Consider the following 26,385-nt stretch of genomic DNA (forward strand, 5'->3'; position numbering starts at 1 on the left):
TTCAGGATGTGGATTTAAAAAGGAACAATGTAATCCAAAGTGAACTTGTAGGATCATCTCTTAATTTTACCTATATTATCCATAGCTAATGTCTTCTCCAACATAAGAAAAAATATTTTCTCTTTTCACTCAAATAGGCTTAAGTATTTCTCTTATATACCAGCATTTTATTTTCAAAATGAAACTTCTCAAACATCCTTAGAAAAGTACATGGTAATGATATATTGAACACCTGTTTAAGATTATCACCTTTTACTGATATTCCTAAATCCATTAATGATGAAGCATATCATCAGTTTTTTCAGTGGGGGTGGATGATTAGACTGAGCTATCTTTAGAAATTCTTGCCCTTGATGACCTTATGACCTCATTTTCAATATAACAACATCTCTAAAATATGGCTTGGTCATGGATGAGCACTTTAAGTACTTTTTGTAAAGGAATACAGATTTATATATTTAAGGGGTTAGTTAATTTAGCCCATTTAAGAGTTAACTTATACTATCCATCAATATCAAGGAGCTACATTGGACATTATACAAATCAAGTTACATGAATATAGGGCTTTTTAACGTTCCTCATTTGTCTTAGCATACTAAGCTAGATTGCACTTGTATTAATAAATTCTTTGATTAAACCTAAATACAAAAATTGCTTTGTGGATAAAAATGTGCATAAATTATGAAGCTGTAATGGGTGAATCTGTACCAAGTATTTAAACTATGTAGAACATTTTTTAATTAATTTTGAGTCATGTTCTTTAATTTAGGATTTTTTGGCATCACTTCAGGATATTTGCCATGACAACTAATACTGTGTGACCCAAGGTGAGCAAAATCTCTGAATATTCAGCTTATACAATATTTGTCACAACTCACATGCAATCCAATTGCTCTATAGTAATGTAATTCAATTTCATGTTGCTGCAGGTAAAAGCAAGCAGTTCAAGCATGTTTTGAATGTAATTCCCATAGTACTAGGTTTATGCACAAACTACACTATTGCTCTTCACACAGATTTATAGAAAATGAAAATGGGATTAATTGATAAAAACGCAGATTTGTTGTAAAATATCAACTTTTTAAAATTTTATAAATGAAAGGAAAAATGTTTTTATAAATTAAAATTAAATATAAATAAAATATATATACTTCTGGAGATAAAACTTAGAGAAAAAAAAAAAAAACAACGAAAAGGAAGATAAAAAGGAATAAAAAGGGAAAAGAATGCCAGTATAGAAAACTACAAAGGGCTGCAAACAATCTGATCTAATTAACCCTCTCTGGCAGTGCAAGTGAATTCACATGATCTAAATCAATTATGTCAAGTGATTGCCTAATTTATTCATAGACTCCTCCAATTAGGAAATAAAGCACATAGCCCTTTTTCTTCAAGTTTTAAACAACTGCTTTCACTTTTTTCTATTCAAGGCCCTTCTACATCTCTGGAGTTTGACTCTTTCCTTATATCTGTTCATTTTTATGAACCTTCTCCAAACATTTTCAAATGAATAAAACTAGACTGGGTAAGTGGATATGAATGTAGAGTGTTATATTTGGCACCCTCCTGAAATATCTTTACCCCTACCCTATGTTGCTGTCCAAACCATTTATTTGCACTTTCATTCATTTATCCTTTAATTATTTGTTTGCACTTTTATTCAACTATTCAAACTTCTGATGTGAAAAAAGGGGACCCGCCTACTTTGTAAGATCAGCCAAATTAATCACTGAGATCAACGGGTGGCTGAGATTGCAGCCAGATTGCTCTGACATTACCCGTCCACACCAGCCATCCTGGGTTTGTTCAGCACCTGCACGTCCTAAGCAGTGAGTGGGGCGCTAAAGAAGTAGAAGGCAAGGCCTTGTAGGGGCCTGCATCCTGATTAGAGTGGGGAAAAAAATTCTCTCCCAGCAGGACCCCAAAAGTGTGTGCAATTCTGTACTAGAAATAGTGACCCCAGTGATAAAACTGCTTTAGGAATTCAGAGAAAAAGCTTGAAAAAATGACAGCCCCCTGGAACAGGAAAGACTTAAGCAGGTACTGAATGAAAGAATTTAAGTAGGAGAAGGATGAGTCTTCAATTTGTAGAGTTAAGACTGGGATATTAATAAAAGCCTCACTTGAAAACAGAGAAGCATCCAAGTTAAATGTACCCGAGTTCAAATCCTGACTCCACCACTTAATAGCTGACACCTCACACAAGCGAATACATCATCTGTAAAATGGCAGTGGAATGGCAGTGCAAAAACTCATGCTGGGTATCCGCAAGTGCTCAAACCATATTGGTTACTACTATTACAGTTGCTAATGCTTTCCCTCTTCCTCCTATTCTAAATTAACAGCCATCATCACTGTCTTGAACTCGGGAGCTGAAGTGTTTCATCTTTTTACCACGTGTAGAGGGAAGTCAGTGGTTTCTAGGTACTGACCGCTCAGCACTGCAGCAGAGGTTATTTTATGAGCAAGTGCTATCCTGCATACCGCATGCAGTTAGGCACATTCCGCCATCAGAAGTTCATTCCTGCCTTATTACAGTACAGCCTGTTCTTTCATGCTGCTCTGCAGTCAATTCCTACTTATCTAGTGGCTGTGGACACTTCTCTACCTCTTCCCAGCATTGCTCTACATGTCCCAGCGGGCTGGTGACCCTTCCCTCATCCTACTCTGGCTGGTGCACATCACCTTCAAACCTCACAGACACAACTTCTCTTTGCCGAGGACACTCCCCAGAGCAGGAGTTCTAGATATGGTCTGTACTCAAGGTTTCTGTGATCAAATGCGCTTCGGAAAAGCTGCCTATATTATAGCTTGAAGACCTATGGAGACTCTTAAAATCTGTCAATCTCTCAATAAAACATGCTAAAGATTGTAAGCAATCTTGTATTTAAGAAGCCTATTTAACTCAGCTTCTTCCAGATTTGCTTGACCATTCTTTACTATATCATTCAAGTCACTGCTATGACATCTCATCTATTTTCAATTATATTTCATGCTCGTCTACTTTCATATTAACGAACACATTCTTCATTCTTTGATAAGGTTTCATTACTAGCCTATAGCTAGAGGACTTGCCCACTTGTGATTTTTGGCTCACCTTTCTGAGTACAGAGATTATTCACCTGGCATCTACTGATTTATTAAGTCTAGAGATAGGAAATCTTTGATGTAACTTAGTTTGCACTCAATTTGGATGCTACAATCATTTTGCCACCAAATTTATTAATTATTAATTTTCAAAGACTTTATTTATTCATGACAGACACACAGAGAGAGGCAGAAGGAGAAGTGGGGAGCCTGATATAGGATGATCCCAGGACCCTGGGATCATGACCTGAGCCAAAGGCAGATGCTCAGCCACTGAGCCACCCAGGTGCCCCTTGTAAATGGGCTAAATGTTTTCCAACTTATTGGTATACTCTTGTTTTACTTTTAAGGGATTTTGGCTGGAACCTCTACAGGCTCTCATGATTCTTTCAAGACAATCCTTAAGTGCTTGGGGATTATGCCAGTTAGTTTCTGGATCAGCAGAGGGTAGATCAGCTATTCCCAGCTCACCTGGAACCATCACTCTTGATTAGTCAATTTCCAATTTGATCTCTGTTTTAATTTTCACTCTAATTTTAATACTTTCTTTGAGTAGAATTCCCAGTAACCTTTTCTTATGAACACTGGAAACCAAGTGGGTATTGAATATTAACCTTTCTAGTCATGTTTCCACTCTCCACAATTTGTAGAAGTTTCTGCTTGTTATACTGAATAGCTTTGGCCAGTCTCTCTCTCTTTTTTTTAATATCTGGATATTTGTATCTCTTAATCCCCTTCACATATTTCACAAATCCTCTCACCCTTCTTCCCTTTGGCAACTGCTAGTTCATTTTCTGTATTATGAGTCTGGTAGTTTTATTTTACTTTATTTTTTTACATTCTACAAATAAGTAAAATCATGGTATTTGTCTGACTTACTTCACTTAGCATAATACCCTCTAGGTCCATCTATGTTGTTACAAAAAGCAAGATTTCATTACAAAATTTTTTTTGTGGCTGAGTAATATTCTCTATCTATCTATCTATCTATCTCCACCTATCTACATATACCACACTTTCTTAATCCATTCATCTATCAACAGGCACTCAGGGTGCTTCCATATCTTGGCTATTGTAAATAATGCTGCAATAAATATAAAGGTACATATATATGTTTTAAAATTTGTATTTTTCATTTGCTTTGGGTAAATACACATTAGTGGAATTACTGGATCATACTCTAGATCTCTTTTTAATTTTGTTGAATTTCCATACTTTTTTCCATACCCACTAACACTGCATGAGGGTTCCTTTTTCTCCACACCCTTGCCAACACTTGTTTCTTATCTTTTTGACAGTAGTCATTTTGACTGGTGTGAGATGATATCTCATTGCGGTTTTGATTAGCATTTCCCTGATGATAAGTGATGCTGAGCATCCTTTCATGTGTCTGTTGGCCATCTGTGAGTCTTCTTTGGGAAAATGTCTATCTATTCGGATCCTCTGTCCATTTTTTAATTGATTTGTTTTTTGGTATTGAATTGTATAAGTTCTTTACATAGTTTGCATATTAACCTCTTATTGGTTGTGCCATTTGCTAACATCTTCCATTTAGCAGGTTGATTTTTTGTTTTGTTGATAGCTTACTTTGCTCTGCAAAAGCTTTTTATTATGGTACAGTCCCAATAGTTTATCTTTTGTTTTCCTTGCCTGAGGAGACATAACCATAAAAATGTTCCTAAAGTAATGTTCAGGATAAGTGCCTATGTTTTCTTTTAGGGCTTTTATAGTTTCAGGTCTTACATTTAGGTCATTACTCAATTTTGCATTTATTTTTGTGAATGGTGTAAGTGGTCCATTTATTGAAGAGACTGTCCTTTCCCCATTGTATATTCTCTCCTCTTTCATAGATTAATTGACCATGGAAGCTTCGGCTTAAATATGGGCTCCCCATCCTGTTTCATTGATTTATGTATCTTTTTGTGCCAGTACCATACTGTTTTGATTACTACAGCTTTATAGTATTATCTTCAAATCTGGGATTGTGACACCCTCAGTTTTGTTCTTTTTTCCTCAAGATTACTTTGGCTCCTTAGAATCTTCCACATAAACTTTAGGATTATTTGATCTAGTTCTGTGAAAAATGCAATTGGAATTTTGATAAGGATTGCAATGAATTTGTAGATTGCTTTAGGTAGTATGGACATTTTAATAATTCTTCTAATCCATGAACATGGTATATCTTTCCATTTGTGTCATCTTTAATTTCTTTCATTGATGTCTTATAAATGTCAGGATATAGGCCTTCACATCTTGGTTAAATTTATTTCTAGGCATTTTATTTCCCTTCCAGTATCCTTTTTCACTTGATTTATTATTACCAGGTACATCCCTAATCTCTCAAACTTTGTTCATGAGACTATTTCTAATAGAGGTAACCTACAGAAATAACATATAGTTGTTATCACTGATTATGTATCAATTATTTAGAACATTACCTGGTAAAGAGAAAGCACTGAATAAATACTTGTATAAGGAAGAAAGGGAGAGAGGGAAGGAGGGAGGTAAGAATAGATGGATAAACTTTACAAGAGATTGAAGTTATTTTTCCAAGTGTTTAACAACATTTCAGTCTTATAAAAAAATAGACTAGGTTTTTTTGGTGCTGCCAGGCTGTGTATACTAATATATTCTGAATCAGCCCAAATCACTGTATATAAAGTATAATACTGTAAGTGTTCTAATGAAGAGTAAAAATAAATAGATAAATAAATGTGTGTGTGTGTGTGTGTGTGTGTGTGTGTATAAGACTGACTTACCCTGGATTAAGCAGTTTTTATGGTAAGTCTGAGCTCTGGCTTTGCCTCTGGTTCATGTTTAGCTAGACATTTCTCTAACCATTTAATGAAATTCACAGATGTATTAATTAATATGTACTTTGGAGTGGATAACATACTTAGCTTTAGGAAATTAAAAGCAAAATATCTATTTTCCCCTATGAGCAAGAGTTGAGATTTGACCTTTAATGTAGAATAACATTTTACTTTCAAAATATGATATTTAATTTAGAAATTTTTGGACTTACAGAGGAAATGCTCAGATGGTTCACAATAGAAAATGCACAGTCAAAAATATATGAAAAATGTTTAGCCACAGAAGTAATTTTAAATGTAAAATAAAAATGCCCCTGTTAAGTCTATAAAATTGGTGAAGATGAAAAAAAAATGACTTCCAGATTCTTCCATATACCACTAATAAGTACAAAATTGCTTTTCTGGAGGGCAAGTAGTCATATACATCAAAAGCCTTAAATATTTAAATAATATTTTGCAAGAAATTATAAAGAAATTAATAATGATAAAATAATCATGATTGTTTACAAAAGTTTATGTACTTTCAGGCTCAATTCATTGCTATTTCCCAAGAGTGAAGAATTGGAAATGACTCTCATGGCCAAATAATGTATTCGGCAGATAAATCAAGCTACATTTATTCAAGAGCAGACCTTACAATTAAAAAATATTATAGAAGCAAAGACATAGAGAATAGTAGTCATATCAGTTTGTTCTAAAAGGACACAAATTTAAAAGCACATGTTTAGTACAATGACTTTTGGAAAAAATAGAGTATAAAAATATGAATATGTATATATGAGAATAAAAATACACAAGACTAAAAATACTTTTTAAAAAAACTGCAGCTGTACCTAAAGATGAGATAGTTATACCTCCCTATAGCAGTTTTAATCTCTATCAAAAGTTTTGCTAATAACCAGTCATTGCTAATAATGCTAATAATCATTCTGAACACTACATAGAAGAGATAATTATAAAACTGCCAAACCTCATCTAACGTGTATATTTTATGCAATATGTTGTTACACTATTTAATTGTATATTTATATATAATATTTTCAGCTAACAAAATCTCACTTTAAAACCACTAAAATGGATTTGGTTCATATTTGCAAGAAAAATGTAAGTGTTTTGTTTCATTGTTTGAAGGGTGTTCTTAGCTTCATATTTATGAAGATGTCCTTATTTTAGTACAAAAGTTCTTCAAAAAGGAATGCAGAATTTCATTTCAATATAAACAATGGATTTGAAAACAAAGGCAAATAAGAAAAAGTTCATTTTTGGCTTTAAAATGCTTGAACATCTCTGAGACATAGAGGCTTGGCTGAGGTACAAAATATAAAGAAGAAAGCACTTTGTGGACTAATGCAAAATTTAATTTCAGTTCTAAAGGACAAGACAGTTCCTCCATTGATCAAGCTTTCTTATCAGAGCACAAATAATACTGTAAATAGAGGCTAATTTAAGAAAGATCTGCATGGGTTATTGGCATAATATCATTAGTTATGTTTCAATTACAAGTATTTCCAAACTTTATTGTTTTCTTTATATCTCTTGTGTGATAATAGAGCTTTGGGTTCTTCTTCCAGACACTGATTTTGTAAATTCTCTACATATTCCACCAAGCAATACCCCAATTTAAGAAGATATGAGTGTTGTGCAAAACCACATGGTAACAGTTGACACCATTTGTGACCTAGCGATTGAATTAAGGATCTACACACAAAACCCACAGGCTTCTTCAGATTCTCAAAATATTTACTTGAGGTGAATTAACCAACATCAACAGGCCAAGTCTATCACCAATTATAAGAAAAATGTGTAGGAGATGTACAGGCTCACTTGTGACGCTACCACTAACATTAACTTCTCCATGATTGATACTGTTACTAAATAGCATCGAATGCCTTATGTCTTAGGCTTCAGGTTAAGTATTTGTATATCAAAAGGGATGCTTCATGCTTCGAAGATTTTTTTTTTCTGGGTAGGGACATATAAGAGAGTTGTGTTTCTTAGACATTTGTTCAAAAATGGTAAATGAGAGCATCTGTGTTCAAGGTATCTGTGAGCACCTGCTTGTTGGAAAGTGTATGAGAGTGGTGGCCTGGAATGTGCCACACACAACTTTCAGACAAGTCTAAAATATAAAAGAACGGCCTATCTCAGAAATATTGCTGCTCAGTCCCTGACCACCATAATAAGGTAAATACCGCAATAAAGTAAGTTAAATGAACGTTTTAGTTTGCGAGTGCATAAAAAGTTATGTTTATACTATAATCTATTAAGTGTGCAATAGCATTATGTCTAAAAAAAAGTCCCTTAATTAAAAAATACTTCATTGCTAAAAAATGCTACCCATTATTTGAGCTTTCAGCAAATTGTAATCACTGATCACAGATCACCATAACAAATACAAAAAGAAAAAGCTTGAAGTATAGTGAGAATTACCAAAATGTGACACAGAGACACAAAGTGATCAAATGCTGTTGGAAAAATGGGTCTGATGGACTTGCTCAACTCTGGGTTGCCACAAAACTTCCATTTGTAAAAAAACAACAGTATATGCAAAGTGCAACAAAGCAAAGTGCAATGAAATGAGGTATTCCTGTAGTATAGAAGTACACTTTCTACACAAAAGGCACTGTTTTCCAATTAATAGTAATAATGAACATAAAGTGCAAATTATTCTTGAAAATATTTTTTTAGGGATTGCAAATAAAGCAGGAAAAAAGCACATATACAGACTTATAGGAACAGAAGCATGTTCTTCACATACAGAAGAGTTTTGTGCATTTGCTTTCAACCCAAATAGTTATTCTAATTGCTTTTAAATGGAATCTGCATTATTCTTCTATATCTAATATAATGATCTAGTTACATTACAGAGATAGAAAAGTGATCTATATCTCTATGATTCAGTTAATGTTAATACTAGTCTTTGATATATTTTCATTCTTAAATGTGGCAATTATCTAAAATTTAATTATATGTTACGTTTTAGTTGACCCAAATATTGATTTTCTTCGTGTTTAGAAAGAGGCCTGCTTTGGATGGCATTGCTGTTACTGTATGTGAAATCAGTTATTGTAAGTTCTCCTTACTTGTTCTTCTTTTCTCATCAGTGACATCTCTTAGAAATCAGCCTGAGTCTTGATAAATAATTTCTGTAAATTCACTTAACACCTAGCCACCGACTTCATTTATAACCTGTATGGTTAACTATATAAGCATATTAAGATGCACTAAGGAAAAAAGGAAAGAACTTATATCCTTTACCCAACGCTGAAAAGTAAACTATGGTCCCTTTTCTGCGATTCTGGTGAATTTTGAATTTCTATTTCTACTTTTTTCCTTGCACTCCAAATATGCCACAAACAAGGATTCATTTTTCTGTTATTATCTTCATAGATTTCAAAGCTTGTAAATATGGTGAATCTTCTGGTGTGGCCATCATCACCTGATATGTTTGGGGTGCAATTCAATTTCAAACAGATTTTAGGGTTTTTTAAAAAAAATTTTTTATTTATTTATTTATTTATTTGAGAGAGAGAGAGAGAGAGCGCGCACGCAAAAGCGACGGGAGGGGCAGAGGAAGAGGGAGAGAGACAAGCAGATTACCTGCTGAGCAGAGAGCCAATGTGGGGCCAGATCTCAAGACCCTGGGATCATGACATGAGCTGAACTCAGACGCTTAACTGAAGGAGCCACCCAAGTGCCCCCAGATTTGAGTTTTTCGTAGCAGCCATGAAAATATCTGAGGAGGGCTCTCATATGCTTCCTAAGCCATCTCTCTTCCAGGCAAGATATCTTTCTTTCAACTGTTTTATATCAGACATGGTTTCTAGGCCCATTATCATATCTGGATGCATTCCACCCTGTTTTTGTCTCTATTAAAATATCGTACCCAGAATTTTTTTAAATTTTTTTTAATTTAATTTAATTTTTTTTATTTATGATAGTCACAGAGAGAGAGAGAGAGAGAGAGGCAGAGACACAGGCAGAGGGAGAAGCAGGCTCCATGCACCGGGAGCCTGATGTGGGATTCGATCCCGGGTCTCCAGGATTGCGCCCTGGGCCAAAGGCAGGCGCCAAACCACTGCGCCACCCAGGGATCCCCGTACCCAGAATTAAATACAGTACTATAGATGTGTTATGATGAGGCCAGAGTACAGTGAAACTCTCATCTTCCTTGATCTGGCAACACAGAACCACCTCTGAGGTTGGCCATATCAGGCAATCAGCTAAAACATAGGGCATCCTCAGTCACTGTTATTATACCAGTTTCCTAAATCCTGTACTTGGACAATTGATTTCTTTGAACCTGACTTCATGACATCACCTTTATGTTTCATCACCCTCTCTAAAGTAGACTCACCTCTCCCCAGTCTTCATCTCTATCTGGATTTGGCTTCAGAGAAATCACTTCTATCTGAAGTCTTCTGATTTTTTTTACTTGGGTAAGGCTCTCTCATCTATTTACCCAACGTGCATGAAAACACCACAGGAGAGGAGCTTTAGTCTTCTTCACCCAGGATATGGCCTGGGATATAGTGAATAGCCAACAAATGCCTGGGAGATGGATGAGTCATTCTTTGTTAAATTCTGCCTTGAGTTCTGGAGAAATCAGCTGAATGCTAATTCTGTCAGTCTCATATATTACCCAATTCTCTGAGGCAGCATCTACTGAAACTTTGGTAAGAATGCCTTTCGTACCACCCTCATTCAAGTTACACACCACCACTCTTCATCAAATTCTGTTCAGAATGTAAGGAGAAGCTCCCAGGACCCAGTCCTATATGTTATATTGTTCCTTTCAAGATGACTATGAGTCTTAATTAGCACAACTTTAGAATGGACATTCTCATGCTTTTACCTACTCTCCTGTATGATTTGGCCTGTAAGTTTCTTAAAAAAAATTTTTTTTTAAAGATTTTATTTATTCATGAGAGACACAAATTGAGAAGCAGAGACATAGGCAGAGGAAGAATCAGGCTTCCTGCAGGGAGCCTGACGTGGGACTCGATCAGGATCAGGCCCTGGGCTGAAGGCGGCACCAAACCGCTGAGCCGTTTCAATAAAAAATTGACATACTGTTAGAAAGATCAAAGTGAACTATCATATTTTCCTGAATTAGGTCTAGAAGTACATTCAAAAAGAAAAGGAGACATCAGTTGTTTCTGAGATCCTTCTCATGGAGGTTGTATGACCACTTTTTCTTTTTCTTTTCATTTCACAAACATGGATATTCTTTGTGGATCAGTGTTGGGATCAGTAGTTTCACTAGTCATTTCTGGAATTCATCAGAATTGGGAAATTGATAATTTGCTTCCTGTTCTCCAGTGTGAGGTGTGTACTTTTCATAATTTCTCATGATCAGGGACACTGTTCTAGAAGCATGATGCTTTTAGTGTGCAGGAATATAAACTGCCTCCTTCCATTCGCTGGCAGCCATGCTTTTCCCGTTTGAACATCATTCTCTTATGTGCATGAAGATAAAATTAACACAGGAACCGGGTGGCTCTGCGTTCCACCTGACAGCTGTTAGGTGCTCTAAACAATGGGCCCCTCACACACTTTCTTTTTCGTGTTCTAAAAATAGCCTGGCTGTCTAACTCTTACAGGTTTTTCGAGCTTCAAGCAGCTGTTCAGCTCTTCCTGCATTTATTCTTTTAGACGACTGCTACTCTCTCCCATTTTCCTTTTTCTTTTTAACCATTTGCTTTTTTCTCTTCCTCTCTTCTACATACCCAAGGTTATCAGTAAGTTCCTGAAGCAGCCACACTGGTATCTTCACCCTTCTCCCTTTTGTTCCTCTTGGAGATAAGTTATCATCATCATGCCAGAATTTCCTTTTGGGAATCTTTCCTTAACTCTTGGGTTTTCCTTTCCTGTTAGACTTTCAATCTAGATACATGCAGCAAACACCATTTCTCATATTTTCTCCTGAAGCATCAGTGTTTTATTATTTTTTTATTTAAATTCAATTTAATGAACATATATTACATTATTAGTTTCAGAGGTAGAATTTAGTGATTCATGAGTTGCAGTATAATAACCAGAGCTCATCACATCCTGTGCCCCCCTTAATGCCCATCCTTAGTTGCATCCCCCCCACCCCCAGAAACCCTCAGTTTCCTAGAGTTTAGATCTCTTATGGTTTGCCTCCCTGTTTTCATCTTATTTTATTTTTCCTTCCCTTCCCCTATGTTCATTTGTTTTGTTTCTTAAATTCCACATATGAGTGAAATCATATGGTGTTTGTCTTTCTCTGATTGACTTATTTCACTTAGCATAATGCTCTCTAGTTCCCTGCATGTTGTTGCAAATGGCAAGATTTCATTCTTTTTAATTGAAGCTTCAGTGTTGAAGGTACACAATATGCACTCCATAAACATTTGTTTAATGGATGATAAACATTATCTGCAATTCCTTAATTTTGACTTCCTAAAGCTTAGGACATACACCTGACTATGTCCTGGTACTCTTCCCTCGTCTTTCACAGGTAGTTAATGGATATTTTCTGTTAGCGTTACCATTAATTCCTCCTTACCAACCAAGTTTGTTTTTGTTTTTTCTTTTAATGAGTCAGTTTTATCTTACACAACACCATGCAGCTCTTACTATCATCAGAGATGTTGCTTATTGATGGACAATGAGGACGATCCATTGATATACATGCAAATTTACATTAAGATATCTATTAATAGATTACATGGCATACATAATATATATTAACTGATAAACCAGCATCACAATTATCTGAACAGATGATTTTATAAATATTCTATGTATTTACTGTTCAGGATTTTTGTCTTATTGCAAAGAATGCATATGGAAATACCTCACTCTACAAAAAAAAAAAAAAATTTGTGTGTGTGTGTGTGTGTGTGTGTGTGTGTGGCAGTGGGCATCCTGTCATGCAGGCCTTAAGGATTTGGAGGAGGCTTTGGAGAGTCTTGACTCTCCACCCCACCTCTGGGCACCTACAGATACAGGCCAGGCAGCTAGCCTTGTGAAGAAGGGGGAACAGAGACTGTCCTGAGTCCCTGTGAACACTTGCACATGCATGCCAAAAAATCATTTTAAGGAGAAAATATTAGAAGAGTGGGGCTAATTAACTTTTTTGCATGCCCATCTTTGCTCAAATACTAGAGACACCTAACTTCTCCAAGAGGAGCGTCTGACGTGTATGAGGGGGTTATATTCAAAACATGACCTAAGTATTTATTTACCTTTGTTGATCCTAGAAATCAGTTTATTTATAATTTCCTTCAATTGTGGGCATCTACAAACATTTTCCATCTTAAGAAAAGTCAGAAAAAGCAACTAACAGAAAAATAAAATTGCTGAACTATAGATCTTAGAGTCATCCAAGGTGCATGAACTTTTTTAAGAGACTGTGGGACATGGAATGTTAACGATCTTCATTGTCAGGGAACTTCCTAAACTTTTGTCTGAATGCCTCATGCATCACTTGAAGCTCATTTCCTCTCATTGAACAGAGGCAGGACAGCTGGCCAGCAGCTTCCATCTGTGCTGTCTTCAGTCTTCTCTAACTATGTTACAGAACACCCTTCTGAAATGGGAGAAGGCCAATTTGAAACAAAAGTGAAAACTCTCAAACACACACACACACACACACACACACACACACACACAAAATCCAAAACAACTAACAAAAACTTTGTGGGGAACAGCATTTTAAACTGAACTTTGAATAGGCCTATAGATTAGGTCAAGGGATGGGCCAAAATACTGAAGCGCTGTCCCTTGAATAATTCAGATTAATTCTTAAATAGTATTACAGGGTCATAAAACACCAGGCTTGGAAATTAAAGATGTTTAGGTCTCATCAAAAAGTCTTTGAATGTAACTCTCTGGCATGTTGCCAAAAGGGCAGCTCTTTGGGGGAAAACCCTATGCCAAAGGCCAAAGAGGCAGCTGTGTTATTCAGCTCCTGAGAGCTTCCAACTCAACACCCACACAAGCTCAATTATGAGCAAATTAAAGGGATCCAGACTGAACATAGTAATTCTGGTAATTTAAATAAATAGAGGAAAGTCTACAATTAGTAGGAAAAGATTGATTTTCTGGAAAACCCAGAAAATGACACCCTAACCCCTCTGAATAAGCATAGTTACATCCAATTATTTAAAAATAAATTTCCTTCTATTCATCATTTTAATCATTTCTGATCCGTCTTAAGGTGGCCACATGCATGCCAGCAAAAGTATTCACAATATTGAGGCAGAATAACCTAAAAAAAAATCTATAATGGATATATAGGAATTAATGACACTGAATCAAATTGTAAGTTTTATACCTACATTTTAGAGAACATAGATAATATACTATTCATTTCTACCTTGTTTTGAGTACAGAGAAAATTTGAGGGTTATTCAGAAAGAACAAAGACTGAATATTGTGGAATCTATTACCAAAACTCACTATATTAATAAAGGACAAAATACACAGAATGGTCATTCTGTATAGATCCTTAAAACTTACTTAAAAAAATTCAGCATCCATTACTGATTAAACACAATAAGCAAGTAAACTTTTTAAGAAGGTAGGGATACAAGGACACTTATGAAACTTGATAAAAACATTTCTTCTATTAAGAATCCATCAATGAAGTCATAATTAATGGACACATGCATGTGTGTGCACACACACAGTGGAAGCATTCTTGTTTAATCTTTAAATTCATTTTGATGAGCTGACCTAAAGTTCATATGGGAGTAAATGTATATGAAGAGCCAGAGAGATTTTACAAAAGAAGAAAAATCAGAGGAAGTGTTTCCTATAAGTTATCAAAATACACTGTAATAGCATGATAATATAAATAGGGTGACATTGGCATGGAAGAGACAAATATATCAATAGAATTTGTCTAGAAACTGACCCATGTACGTAAGGAAATTTAGTATTCAATGTTATTGCATTCTGCTTTAATGGGGAAAGGATATAAAAGTCAAGAAATGTTCTTAATAATTTGCCTATTATCCTGAATAAACATTTTTTCACCTCACACACCATGGATAAATATATTATAGATTGGAAACATTTTTTTAAAAGCCTTTAGAAGTACTAGAAGAAAATAATGTGATAAGTATAACACCTAAAAGTCATGAAGGAAAAGATGGAAATTTTTTACCATGAGACTAAAATCTTCATAGTAAAGGATATCATAATCAAACTAAGAAGATAAATAATGGATTGTGAGAAATTGTTTGCAATTATATAACATCTTTTTTTTTAAGATGATTTATTTATTTACTGTAGGTAGTGAGACAGAGAGAGCGCGCATACACATGCCTGCGTTTGTGCATGCCTATGTATAAGAGTTGCGGGGAGAGGCAGAGGGAGAGAATCTTCAAGCAGACTTCTCATTGAGCAGGAAGCCTGACATGGGGCTAGATCTCCCAGCCTGAAAGATCATGACCTGAGTCAAAACCAAGAATTGGAGGCTTAACCAACTGAGCAACCCAATGCCCCCATTACAACATTCTAAAGATAAAAAATTAAGAAATCGATTTTTTTGGCAAATGATATAAATAAGCAAATCACAGAATGTGAAATACAAATAGATACCCTAAAAAAAAAACCTCAAACCAAAAAAATACCCAAACTCTCAATCCCAAATTTAGTCAAAAGGCGGAAAGTCAATTGTAAATCCAGATTCATTCACATAACAGCATACAACTATTATAAAAAAACCACAACACATGATATAGACATATGTACATAGATGGTGCAACAAATAGAGTGCTACGTATACATAGCAAACTATTTTTAAATCATATTTGTATCTGAGGATAAGAATGCTTCCCCCCCATTCAAGTGCTGTCTTTTGAAATGAGTGAAATTAAATAAATGGAACTCACTCACCTTTAAAATAATTTGTACATAATATGCAAGTTAAAATGCTACCTTAGACTCAGCAACAAAAATGAAATAAAAACAAAGGTACTATTAATGGGGACCATTAGCCTTCAAAGAGTCCTGCAGACTTTGTATAGAAGAACTATCCAACATAAAATACTAGATAAATAAAAGGTTTTATTTTTCAAAATTTTGAACCATATGAAATTGCTCTTTTCCCAGGTCCAAAATGCTTTTTATCAAAAGCATTAATTTGATATTCAGCCTAAATACCTTAAGGTGGGTTGATTGATGGCTGATTTTTCCCTTTTTGAAAATGGGATCTTGATCCTGCTATCCTTATAAGCATAGCTACTATCCTTTTTAGTAAACATATTATTTCCTTATGTTGGCCCACTGCTACTTACAGAAAATAAAACAAATTAACAATATTCTTTTCACCTAACCAAACAGGAAAGACACTTTGAAATGTTTACCATTCTGGTATCATCTGAGTTTATGCACTAAGAAAACCAACAGATTTATTGAGCTCCCTCAATTGTCTAGGGGACAAGGGTTCAGAATGGTTCTAGAATGCTGACCCTCGGTGCCCTCTGCAAGACTCTTAGCTTTAAACTGGCATTTTCTGAAAGAGACCAAACTTGGATCGTATATGAAATGTTTTTATACCATATTTTACCACTTCTGCTGTACAGTATATTTAAGCCAAAGCTTTGGCACTCATGTCCTAAAGAAAATAGCTTATGACCTCTACCTAGTGACCTAAATTGAACAAACATTCCTATCGTCATTTATGGTAGAAGTACAACAGAATGCAATCAGTGACTGCTATTATACATATTTTGGAAGGGCTATTTCAATGTAAAAAAAGAAAACTTCTCAAAAACAAGTTTTCAGTAACAAACAAAAAAACCCCAGAAGTACATTTCTGGGTTGTACATTGTTTCTGGATATGCCTTGGGTTTTATTTGTACGAATTGGACAGCAATTTTTCTTTCTTAAACTGAATGCCATTTTTTTTTCTTTTGCAGAGATTTTTTTGAAACTATATTGCTGGTCACTTTTTGTTTTAATTAAATGAGGAAAATAGTAATATATTCTTGCCCTAAATTAAGAGATTTTTATCTGTTTTTCTTCAGAGAAGTTGGGAAGACAGAACAAAAAATATTTATCAAGCACTTTATAAAAATAAATTGTTCCTCAAATTTTTAGTAATAGCCTAGGTCACTGTCATACAATATTCCTTTGGTTTATCAAAGGTTCACACTGGGGAAAATCCCCTTTTCTGACTAGTGCTTAGACTTTCTATCCCTCTCTTGCTTTGGGTGATCAGAGCAAATGTATCCTAGTAATCTAGTTAATTTATAGAAAATAGAATCAACTTCTCTTGTTTCATCATGATTGAACATTTTTTTTAACTCCTGTAAATGAGTTAGCGATAAGCACTATTTATCAGATTGTTTTGTGGAGCATACGGTTTTGATTATTCTCTATTCTTGTTGCTACTAATGAAATATGCAATACATCTCAAGAGAAAACATTTGCAAAGCATGGCCTGTGAGCACCCAGCAGCAATGAATATTTGCTGAGGATTTATTTTGTGCAGTTTTCACCTTTCTCTCATAGTCCTCTCTCTCCTCACAATCTTTCTCCAACAGCCCATGAGAGCACAGCGATGTGCTTGGGTGTCTGAGATGTCCTCTGGGGTCCCCCATTCTAGGACCTGGAGAACAGTTTCCAAGGGCCCTTGCTCTGCCCTAGCAGCCGAAAGTCATACAGAAATTCCCCAAAGAGCTAAGAAGAGAACCTCGATGAAGTTGTTCAGGCATGGATTCAGGGTACCTTGACACCCTCAATCTGACAAACTCAAGGACCCTTTACCCCTCTTGTGTTAACAGGATCTGGAGATGGGCATTTAAAGAGAGAAACCTTCCCCATTGGTGCCATCCCTATCCATTGCACACCGAGATGAGAAACCCCGTGGAAGAGGATTCAGTTAATTGTATTATCTTCCCAGGCCCCGCAGAGGCTATGTACAGGAGAACTGCAAAGACAGTAGCAGAGGTGAGAGTACAAATATAAAGGCAGGCGAGTTACCGATGCTTATGGCATTCAGATCATCTGGAAGGAATAATCACATTTTTCTGACCTATATGGACTACCTTATAAAAATGTCATTTACCTCTCATTTAAAAGGGGGTAATTACAATTAAATGTGGGAGAGGAGACAGGAAGATGGGATGACCAACATCCCCTCCTCCAGGCTTGGGCAGACTTTGCCCCCTACGGTTGGAGCTGAGGAAACAAAGGGAGGACATTCAGGAAGATAGATGGGCTGGCTGGAGCGCTGACCTGGATGTCACTCACCCTCACTTACCAAGGTCCATGCTCTTTGAGGCTTTCAGATTCATTGATTCGGGCTGCCTGGCCGGTGTCACAGATCTGAAGTGGATGTGCTGATCTGGAAAATATACTGCCGAATCCACCCCAGAGCTGTGGAAAGAAGCCATATGCCGTATTTAGATTTAGAATGATTTTTTTTTCTCTTTTCGTAAAGGAAGCAGTTCTCATTTTGAACCCAGCCCCTCGTTGTTCCCTCTCTAGCTCCCAACCATGTATTATCAACCGATTCTTGAATCTCAGGTTGCTTTTATGAGATGTAGCAACTCTATTTTTATGTATTTTATCACACTCTACAATTTAAATAAAATATTCTCTGGCTAATATCATGTTTTCCTCTTCACTGATTTCTGCTAATTGGGATCCTGCTGTACAATATATAACTTCAAATGGGAAAGCCGAGCCTGGAAAGAACTGGCACTTCAAAGGAGGTCACCAGATATTCGCAGAGCCTAAAAGCGGGGTTAAGAGATTTCTGAGGGCTAAGCATGCCCTTTCTTTCAAAACAAGTGAAAGGCTTATATCCTTCAGAGAAAACCATCTTGCTGAAAGACTGCTGGCTGCAGTGGCTTGGTCTTCAATTTTATTTAGGCCTATTTCCTAAAAGTAATGTTAATACTGAGAAAATATTCTGCTCATTAATAATATGAAAAGGAAATAACATCAAAAGCACAGTTGACAGTTTAGACACCAGATACATTAAATACCCATTATAGGCTTCCTAGTACTTGTAGTCAATCTCAGAGAATTCTATTTCTGCTAAATATTTTATTTATTCTGCTTGAGGATGGAGGAGATTATACAAGGGAATTATAGACAATGCCTTATTTCTTGGTCTAGAAATAAATCATATTTATAAATTTCATAAATTAAATTACAGCTGCTTTCTCCCTTGATATTCTCATATATTTAGAAAGTTAATATGGTGGCTCATTTCAGCATAACTTTATTCGAGTTTTAAATTCAGTGAAACTCAAATCAAGTATCTGATAAATCTGAAAGTACTGAAGTAGAGGTTTTCAAACAGTTGGGATTTGACACTATAAACAATAGAGCAACAATAAAAAGAATGAACTCTTACGAATGAGAATCCTTCTAAAATGTATAGGGGATCTTAATTTCTTAGCCAAATATACCAAAATAAGTTTAATCTTTTCTTGAAACCCATTAGTTATGCACATTCAATACTGCCTTGCAGCAATATTAAAATTAAAATGCAGCAATAATAATATTGCTGAGTGAATAAATGAACTTCCATTATTGTAATACAGCAAGTGGCTCAAGGAAGTACCCATGACAGGTGGCAGCAGAGTGCAGAGCTCAAGAGCCCAGATGCCAGAGCAAGCCTGGCTTTGCTCCTGTCTAGCTGTGAGACCCACGTACGTTACTGAACCTCTCTGTGCTTCAATTTCCTCATGCATAAAATGGGTATAACCACACTCCCTACTTCACGGGGTTGTTAAGAGATAAAATGAGTTTGTAAAGTAAAAATATAAAGATTTGTAAAGTAAAGGGCATAGATTCTGGAACAGAGTAAGTGCCAGTAGAAGAATTTAGGAAATAACTAAGCAAGTAAATAAGTAGACTTGCATTTGTTTCCCAAATGATCATACATTTTTGCTTTGCGAGTCCTTGATAGGATTTCTCAGGTTTCTTTCTTTCTCTGCTTTTGTCCAAGTCTCAGTAGACCCGTGACTAAGAGCCCCCTCTTCTATTTATTTTTAATTTTTTCCCTTTTTTCTAAGAAAATATTATTTTTTTAAGACTTTATTTATTTATTCGTGAGAGACACACACAGAGAGAGAGGCAGAGACATAGGCAGAGGGAGAAGCAGGCTCCATGCAGGGAGCCCGATGTGGGACTGGATCCTGGGTCTCCAGGATCACACCCGGGGCTGAACCGCTAAACCGCTGAGCCACCCGGGCTGCCCAATATTATTTATTTTTAACTGTGGTAAGCTTGACACAATGTTTTATTAGTGTCAAGTATACAGTATAGTGACTCCAACAAGTTTATACCTCATGTTATGTTCATCACAAGTGTGGCTGAGGGTACTGTGTTGTGATGGTTAGGAGCCTGCACTTCAGAGCAATGTGCCAGGGTGTGTGGCCTCTGTGTACTAGTATGTACAGTAGACAGTATTAGAATGTGTAGAGTCGTAAGAAATAAAGATAACAGTATATGCTAACAGTAGTATCTAGAACACAAGGAGAGCTTAATAAAAGTGAGCTGGTAATTCTTTTATTACTGTAGGTTAGAAAGGGCCTGAGATAGTCTTCAGTGAAGAAATGGTACATAGTTTCATGAAAATTTCTCAAGAAATTCAAATCTACTCTTTATAAAGCTTTTCTTTTTTTCCTTTTTTTTTTGACTTCTTTGCTGGTATCTGACTTCTATTTTCATAGATAAAAACCACTGGCATATATAAAGTATATTAGATGTGGTAACTAGTGATGACAAATATGCCAATTGTGAGCAAAAATCCTTACACCACCAGTGTTACTGACACTGGCCTGGTGTAACAATAACACTCCAATTGTTTCGGCCCATTTTAAAGAAGAATTCTGAGAGGCTACTGTGAACATGAGCTTCCCCCCTGAGCCTTGCTGTTTTGGAAGCACTTGCCTTTAAATGTGTTATTCGACCTTTATTTGCACTTAGTTTTACATCCTTTGATCTCTTGTGATGATGTGGTTTTAGTGTCAGAAAGACTCATGGCCTTCACAGAATCCGAGAATTTAAGAGCCGGAAGGCATTAAAGATCACCTCATCTAACTCTTCATCTTATAGATAAGATACGGAGGCCCAAAGAGGAGGCTGATGTTCCAAGGTCACACAGTTGGCCAGTGGCAAAGTGAGGGCCAGGACTGTGGTTTCTTAACATTGTCTTTCTCAGAGCCATAAAAGTTGTGGCTAAAATGGTGGCCAGCCTGGGGTACAAGTGGGCTGATACTGACTCTATAGAAATCAAAAGTTTCCCTTTTTGTGCAGATTCATTTATTCTCTTATGCTGCTTGCATTCTACGTTAGCTTTTTGTTTCAGTAGAGTGCTACATACCATGAAGTAAAAAGGAAATCAAAGGGTTAACCCAAACAGATGCCCTATGTTACAATGAAAACCATTAGGGAGGTGGTTTAGGTCCAACATGAATATTCCTCATTAAAACTTAGGTCACACTGCATTTAAAGTGATCTGCTCAAGGGAGACTATGGGAATCTACCCAACTGAGTAACATACTGGTTAACCTGCTTTATTGTCTTACTTTACCAAACTAGGCAAATTAAATACAAAAACTCAAATTTTTTGAGACTTCTGGAAAACAATTATCCACATCCCCACTTAAAAAAAAGTAAGGTGGCAATGCCACTTGATGTAATAACATCAAGTAAGGATCCATCTAAAGTGAATTTTTTGGTACAAATATTTAGATACAATGAAAGCTAATCAAGAAATAAAAATCTGCTTTCTATAAATATAACAAATGTCCAAATATATACACTATATATACCTGAATGTATCCATTAAATTGATGAAAGTGATTTATACTCTATTGCCATTGCTTTGAATATGACCAAGTATATGTTTTGAAATCTTCGGTAGAAGGACCCACTTTGCCAAGGTACAAAATAAGAAATAAGGCAAGATACGGCTGATATTTAAGGAGGGAAGTGTAATATGAGAAATTACAGGAATAGAGCCAATATGAGCATATAGTGGACTTAAATAATGAGGTGCAGTATTGAATTAGTTACTGTGGAAATATTTTAGACAGTAAGTGAGACTAGTAAAACCATTTGTAATCTTATGCTACAAATTGAAAATTTTTGGAGGGAAAGGGTGACACAACAATTAACCAGAAAATATGACATATTTTAATTTTGAAGAAAGTTAGCATGTGCTCATGGCTGAGTGGGCTGCAGTGGAGGCTGTGGGAAACTGCAAGCTGACAGCAGGCCAAAGACATGTTTTAGATAAAGGCCATGTTTTCAGCATGAGCAACCAGGGAATCTATCAAATAGAAATGATGCTCAATGTCAAATTATGCTGCATAATGAATAAATAAAGGTAGCATGAAACATATGCCAGTGTCCTGAATGTGGTGACAAATCAGGAATGTGAAAGACATCGAAGACCCAGCCATGAATGTTCAAGGAGAACTGTCAGAAATAAAAAGGAAGGAGAAGAAGATTTTGAGAGGTATGGGAAAAAAAAAAAATCTGAAGTCTCAGGTGTTCATCCATGAATAGGCTTCAACAATTGGCTACTATGAGTGAGAGTAGATGCAGAAAGGGAGGAGGGAGCGAGGCGGGGAAGAGGGGGAGAAAGGGAGAGACAGACACAGAGAATCCAGAGAGAAGGGAGAGAGAAAAAACATGAACATGTAGGGAATAACCAAATGTTGTCTAAACTGTTAATAAAACTCAATATATTCCACCTGTTACTAATTTGCCTTAAACTCTCCCTGAGATATCACAGTAGAAAATATACTTCCTTTCTATGTATTTTGTATTTAGACACATATATTCTAAACTTTTGTCCAATAATTGGTGTCATAAAACTCTAAGTAACTTTCCAGTAAATTCCTGATGTCATTTTGGTTCAAGATACAGGCATTAAGTTTGATCACATGCGTGTCTCACTTCTCATGCAATAGTTGTTTTCTGTTTCACAAGACTGGCTACATCCCTAAAGCACCACTTTTCCCTTTTAGAGGGCTTTTAACTTTTTTTTTTTTTGAAAGCCAGGGCAGCCTCCCTTGCTCAGCCCTCCTGGCTCCCTTCCAGTCCTCCCTCCATCCCAAGTTCCATAGATCCCAAACCCCCCTGCTGCTGCCGGTCACCTAGGCAACGCAGCAGCTAGCAGGATGGTGCAGGTCACGAGATCCCAAAGGGAAGAGTTTCAAAGCTTTACATTTGTTCCTTCCATCTCAAAAATGTCTTTGGCTCTGCCCCTTCTTCTCCAGCCATGCTGTTCCTCTCTTCCTTCTTGCCAACCCTCTCTTCTCTTGCCAGTCCCCAGACTATCCTTGTTTGTGGCTTTCTCCATCCACAACTGAACTCACTCAACCTGATACTGTCCTCAGCACCTCCCATTGTTGTTCCCTCCCCCCAAGAAATCTGTGGAGACACTGAAGCAACCAAAAAGGCAGTTGCTAACTCCCGACAATTCCATCTCTGCAATATGTCCGATGCCCTCTCTCACCTGAAGAGCTTCTCCTCACCTGAAAGCTTCTCATCTGAAAGCTTCTCCCCACCCTCCCCAGTACAGATCCTTAGTACCTTTCACTGTTACTGCCCTAGAAAATATCCAGAAAGTCTCAGGCTTCAAGTGGATATTAACCTCTCTCCAGGTACCTAATGCATGTTGTACACAATTAAGACCCAGGTCTTATCGTGCTGTCTGCTGAAACCCTACCACAAGGTTGGACTATCTAATGAGGGAAGTCTGTATTCCTTATCTTTGCACTCTGGGCTTTAACATCTGGCCAGTCAGCCATGATACAAGTTGCACAAATCAACTTCCTTTCCCAGCTTCCTCTCTCTGAAATTCCCCTCCGTCCTGGGCCTTTGTCATGTCCACCTCCAATTCATACTTTGATATTTAGATGAAACGTCACTTTTCCCATAACATTTAACCCAATTCTTCCATCTGGAACCATTCTCCTCTACCTTGGACGTCCAGGGCTTTTTATCTATACCTTCTAGTAAATACTACTTTGTATCCTGTGTGCTAGTTGACATTTTTTTTACCTATTGGCCTACCATCTTCTTGAGGGTAGGCTTTATATCTGATTCATCTTTGCATTATCCCAACACTTTTGCATGTGTACAGATGATAAACAGTAAAGTAGAATGAATGCAATCATTTTTAAATGTGTTTTGTTATGGCCACCAAACTGTCATTTTTGCTTCAGGATGGAGGCAGGCAATGGAAATGAACAAAACCAAATATGTCCACATTTTCTTTCAAGAAACCTCTAGAAAAAAAAAAAAAGAAACCTCTAGAAAACTGATCTAGAACATTACTATAATTATCAATCCAGTTGGCAAAATTATATTTGAGTAAGATAGCTGACTTCAAAAATTTAGGAATCAGAGATAGCTAAATATATGTAAGCTTCTAGCTAATAGAGTTAGCTATACTCTTTTTGTGTTGCTTTATTTTTAGCAGATTGTAATAAAAAGCATAATAGGAATGACAACAGCATTGCTGCAAGAAAAATGAAAAAATTTCACAGGATTATCATGGGACATAGAATGGAATAAAATACACAGTTTTTAACAGCCATAATAAATACAGAAAATAGCAAAGGGGCAAGTTAATGATTTTTAAAACTCATCAGAAGAACAAAATCTATGAATTCCACGAGTCAGATGGTGTGTATACTTAGTAAATCTCTCTCTCTCATGCTTGTGAGATTCTAAAAATCATTGATTTTTTTGTTTCTATTACAGAGTGGATATAGTATTGGGCACTCTTTTCAATATTTTAGATTATATATGGTGTTGCTTTAATTTTTAGATTCCATTAACTTTCTTGGAACATTTATTTTTAAAATACCTGTAGGGTTTGCCAATTATAAATGAAAAAAAAAACCCACAAAGCTTTATGTCGTCTCAGTTTTATTTTATACCTTCCCATAGAGCCTTCTGAGTTCTCTGGTTTTTCAACATGTTAAAAGAAAGTTCAACAAGTTTCTTAAATATTTTATAATATATGATGAATCTTACATACCAAGAAGCAAAATATGAACACTCTAAACTATTAGTTTTAGCTGTGAGAAGTTTTCACTGAAAAGGAATTATAGATGCTGGGATTTCCACTGTGGAAAGAAATAGAGTTAAAATAAGGTTGCTGGGTTTTCCCAGAAACACCATAATGGGGGAACATTTACGATATATCATTTTATCAATACCTGTGGCTGTAATCTTCAGTGCCCAATTCCAGAATGGGATGTGGTGGTGGAGAAGGTGGGACCTCACTCTCGGCCCATCCGTCACTGGGAAGCAATAGCTCTAAAAAATAAAGAACCAATGAAGCTGTAGTAAATGGGAGGCAGAAGTGCTTGGTGCCTGACTTTGTTTCAGTTCATCTCACAGATGCAATTTTCACCAACACATAAACCAACCTTGAAATAAATAAGTCTTCCTACAGGACTGAAGGATTTGTATGAGAACTAATACAGCCCTGTATGAGGAAATCTAAGCCTGCTAATAGGTTTTTACACTGGTGACCTGCTGGCAATCTATGGCAAGTCAAGACTGTGCATCTTGAATATCTTTCCCTACCTATGAAAGGCCGACAGTCGCTCATGACTTGTGCTCTGTGGAAGATTAACAAAGTCATCTCTTTCATACCTTAACAGTTTTGTAAACAAAACTCTCTCATGAACACTCTGGATTATGTGGTGATTTAGGTATTTTCTTTAATGGCAAAAAGTACTTAAAAAATGAGATACTTTATATCTACTCACCATTTAGAGATGGTAGAGGGGAAGAAAATACTCTTTTTGCATCTGTGCTACAATGGAAATAAGGGAGTTTGAGGCCTTGGCAGTAAAAGACTAGGGTCAGACTTGTTTTTTTCACCCACCTAAAATGTACACTTTTTCAATCCATTCTATTTTGGAAAAAATAGACATGTATCCTATATATTACTACAACCCATAACAAGCAGGTCTGCTGAGATCTTACTACATAGCAGATATTGTGCTAAGTATTACGTACATTATGTCATTTAATGCTCATACTTATTACCAGTATTAATGAATGTATGAAAAGCATGAGAGTGCAGCCTGGGTAAGGGTAAGGTTTGTGCAACAAAGCTGCCATGTCTCTGGTCATGGCTCCCACTACTATATGAACTTGGCCTGTTTAATTTCTCTAAGCCTCGGTTTTTTAAAATCTATAAACTGGAGATGAGAATAGCTTCAGTACATGAATATAAGGATCATACTAGATGGTGCATATTCACACAGATTTACAAATGCAAAGTGCTAATAAGCAACTGAAAGATTACCACTCTATACGTCCTAAACTCTACTGTGTATCTATTATAGTGAGAGATTTGGTGAAAGGTGGATCCTATTTATTCTTGACTGTTGGAACAAGAGGAAAGCATCTCTATCCCTGTGAAGTGCTGCTGGTAACTGAACATGCTTAACCTACCCACGTGCCAGATGTGATGGTTACTTTTAGGTGTTAACTTGACCGGGCG

At 36.3% G+C, this 26,385-nt stretch overlaps 1 protein-coding gene across 5 annotated transcripts in view; it reads right to left on the bottom strand.

Moving 5' to 3' along the window:
• The window catches only part of PARD3B (par-3 family cell polarity regulator beta), a 987,000-nt gene that overhangs the window by 368,609 nt on the left and 592,006 nt on the right, over positions 1-26,385 (bottom strand). For all 5 annotated transcript variants that reach the window (XM_072813099.1, XM_072813097.1, XM_072813100.1 and 2 more), the window contains exons 14-15: positions 25,085-25,184; positions 18,145-18,260 (exon numbers count right to left, since the gene is read on the bottom strand). In XM_072813099.1, coding sequence (XP_072669200.1) covers positions 18,145-18,260; positions 25,085-25,184 — 216 coding nt within the window. The remainder of the gene's footprint in view (positions 1-18,144; positions 18,261-25,084; positions 25,185-26,385) is intronic.

Source organism: Canis lupus, chromosome 36, assembly GCF_048164855.1.
Source record: "Canis lupus baileyi chromosome 36, mCanLup2.hap1, whole genome shotgun sequence".
Classification (NCBI taxonomy): Eukaryota; Metazoa; Chordata; class Mammalia; order Carnivora; family Canidae; genus Canis; species Canis lupus.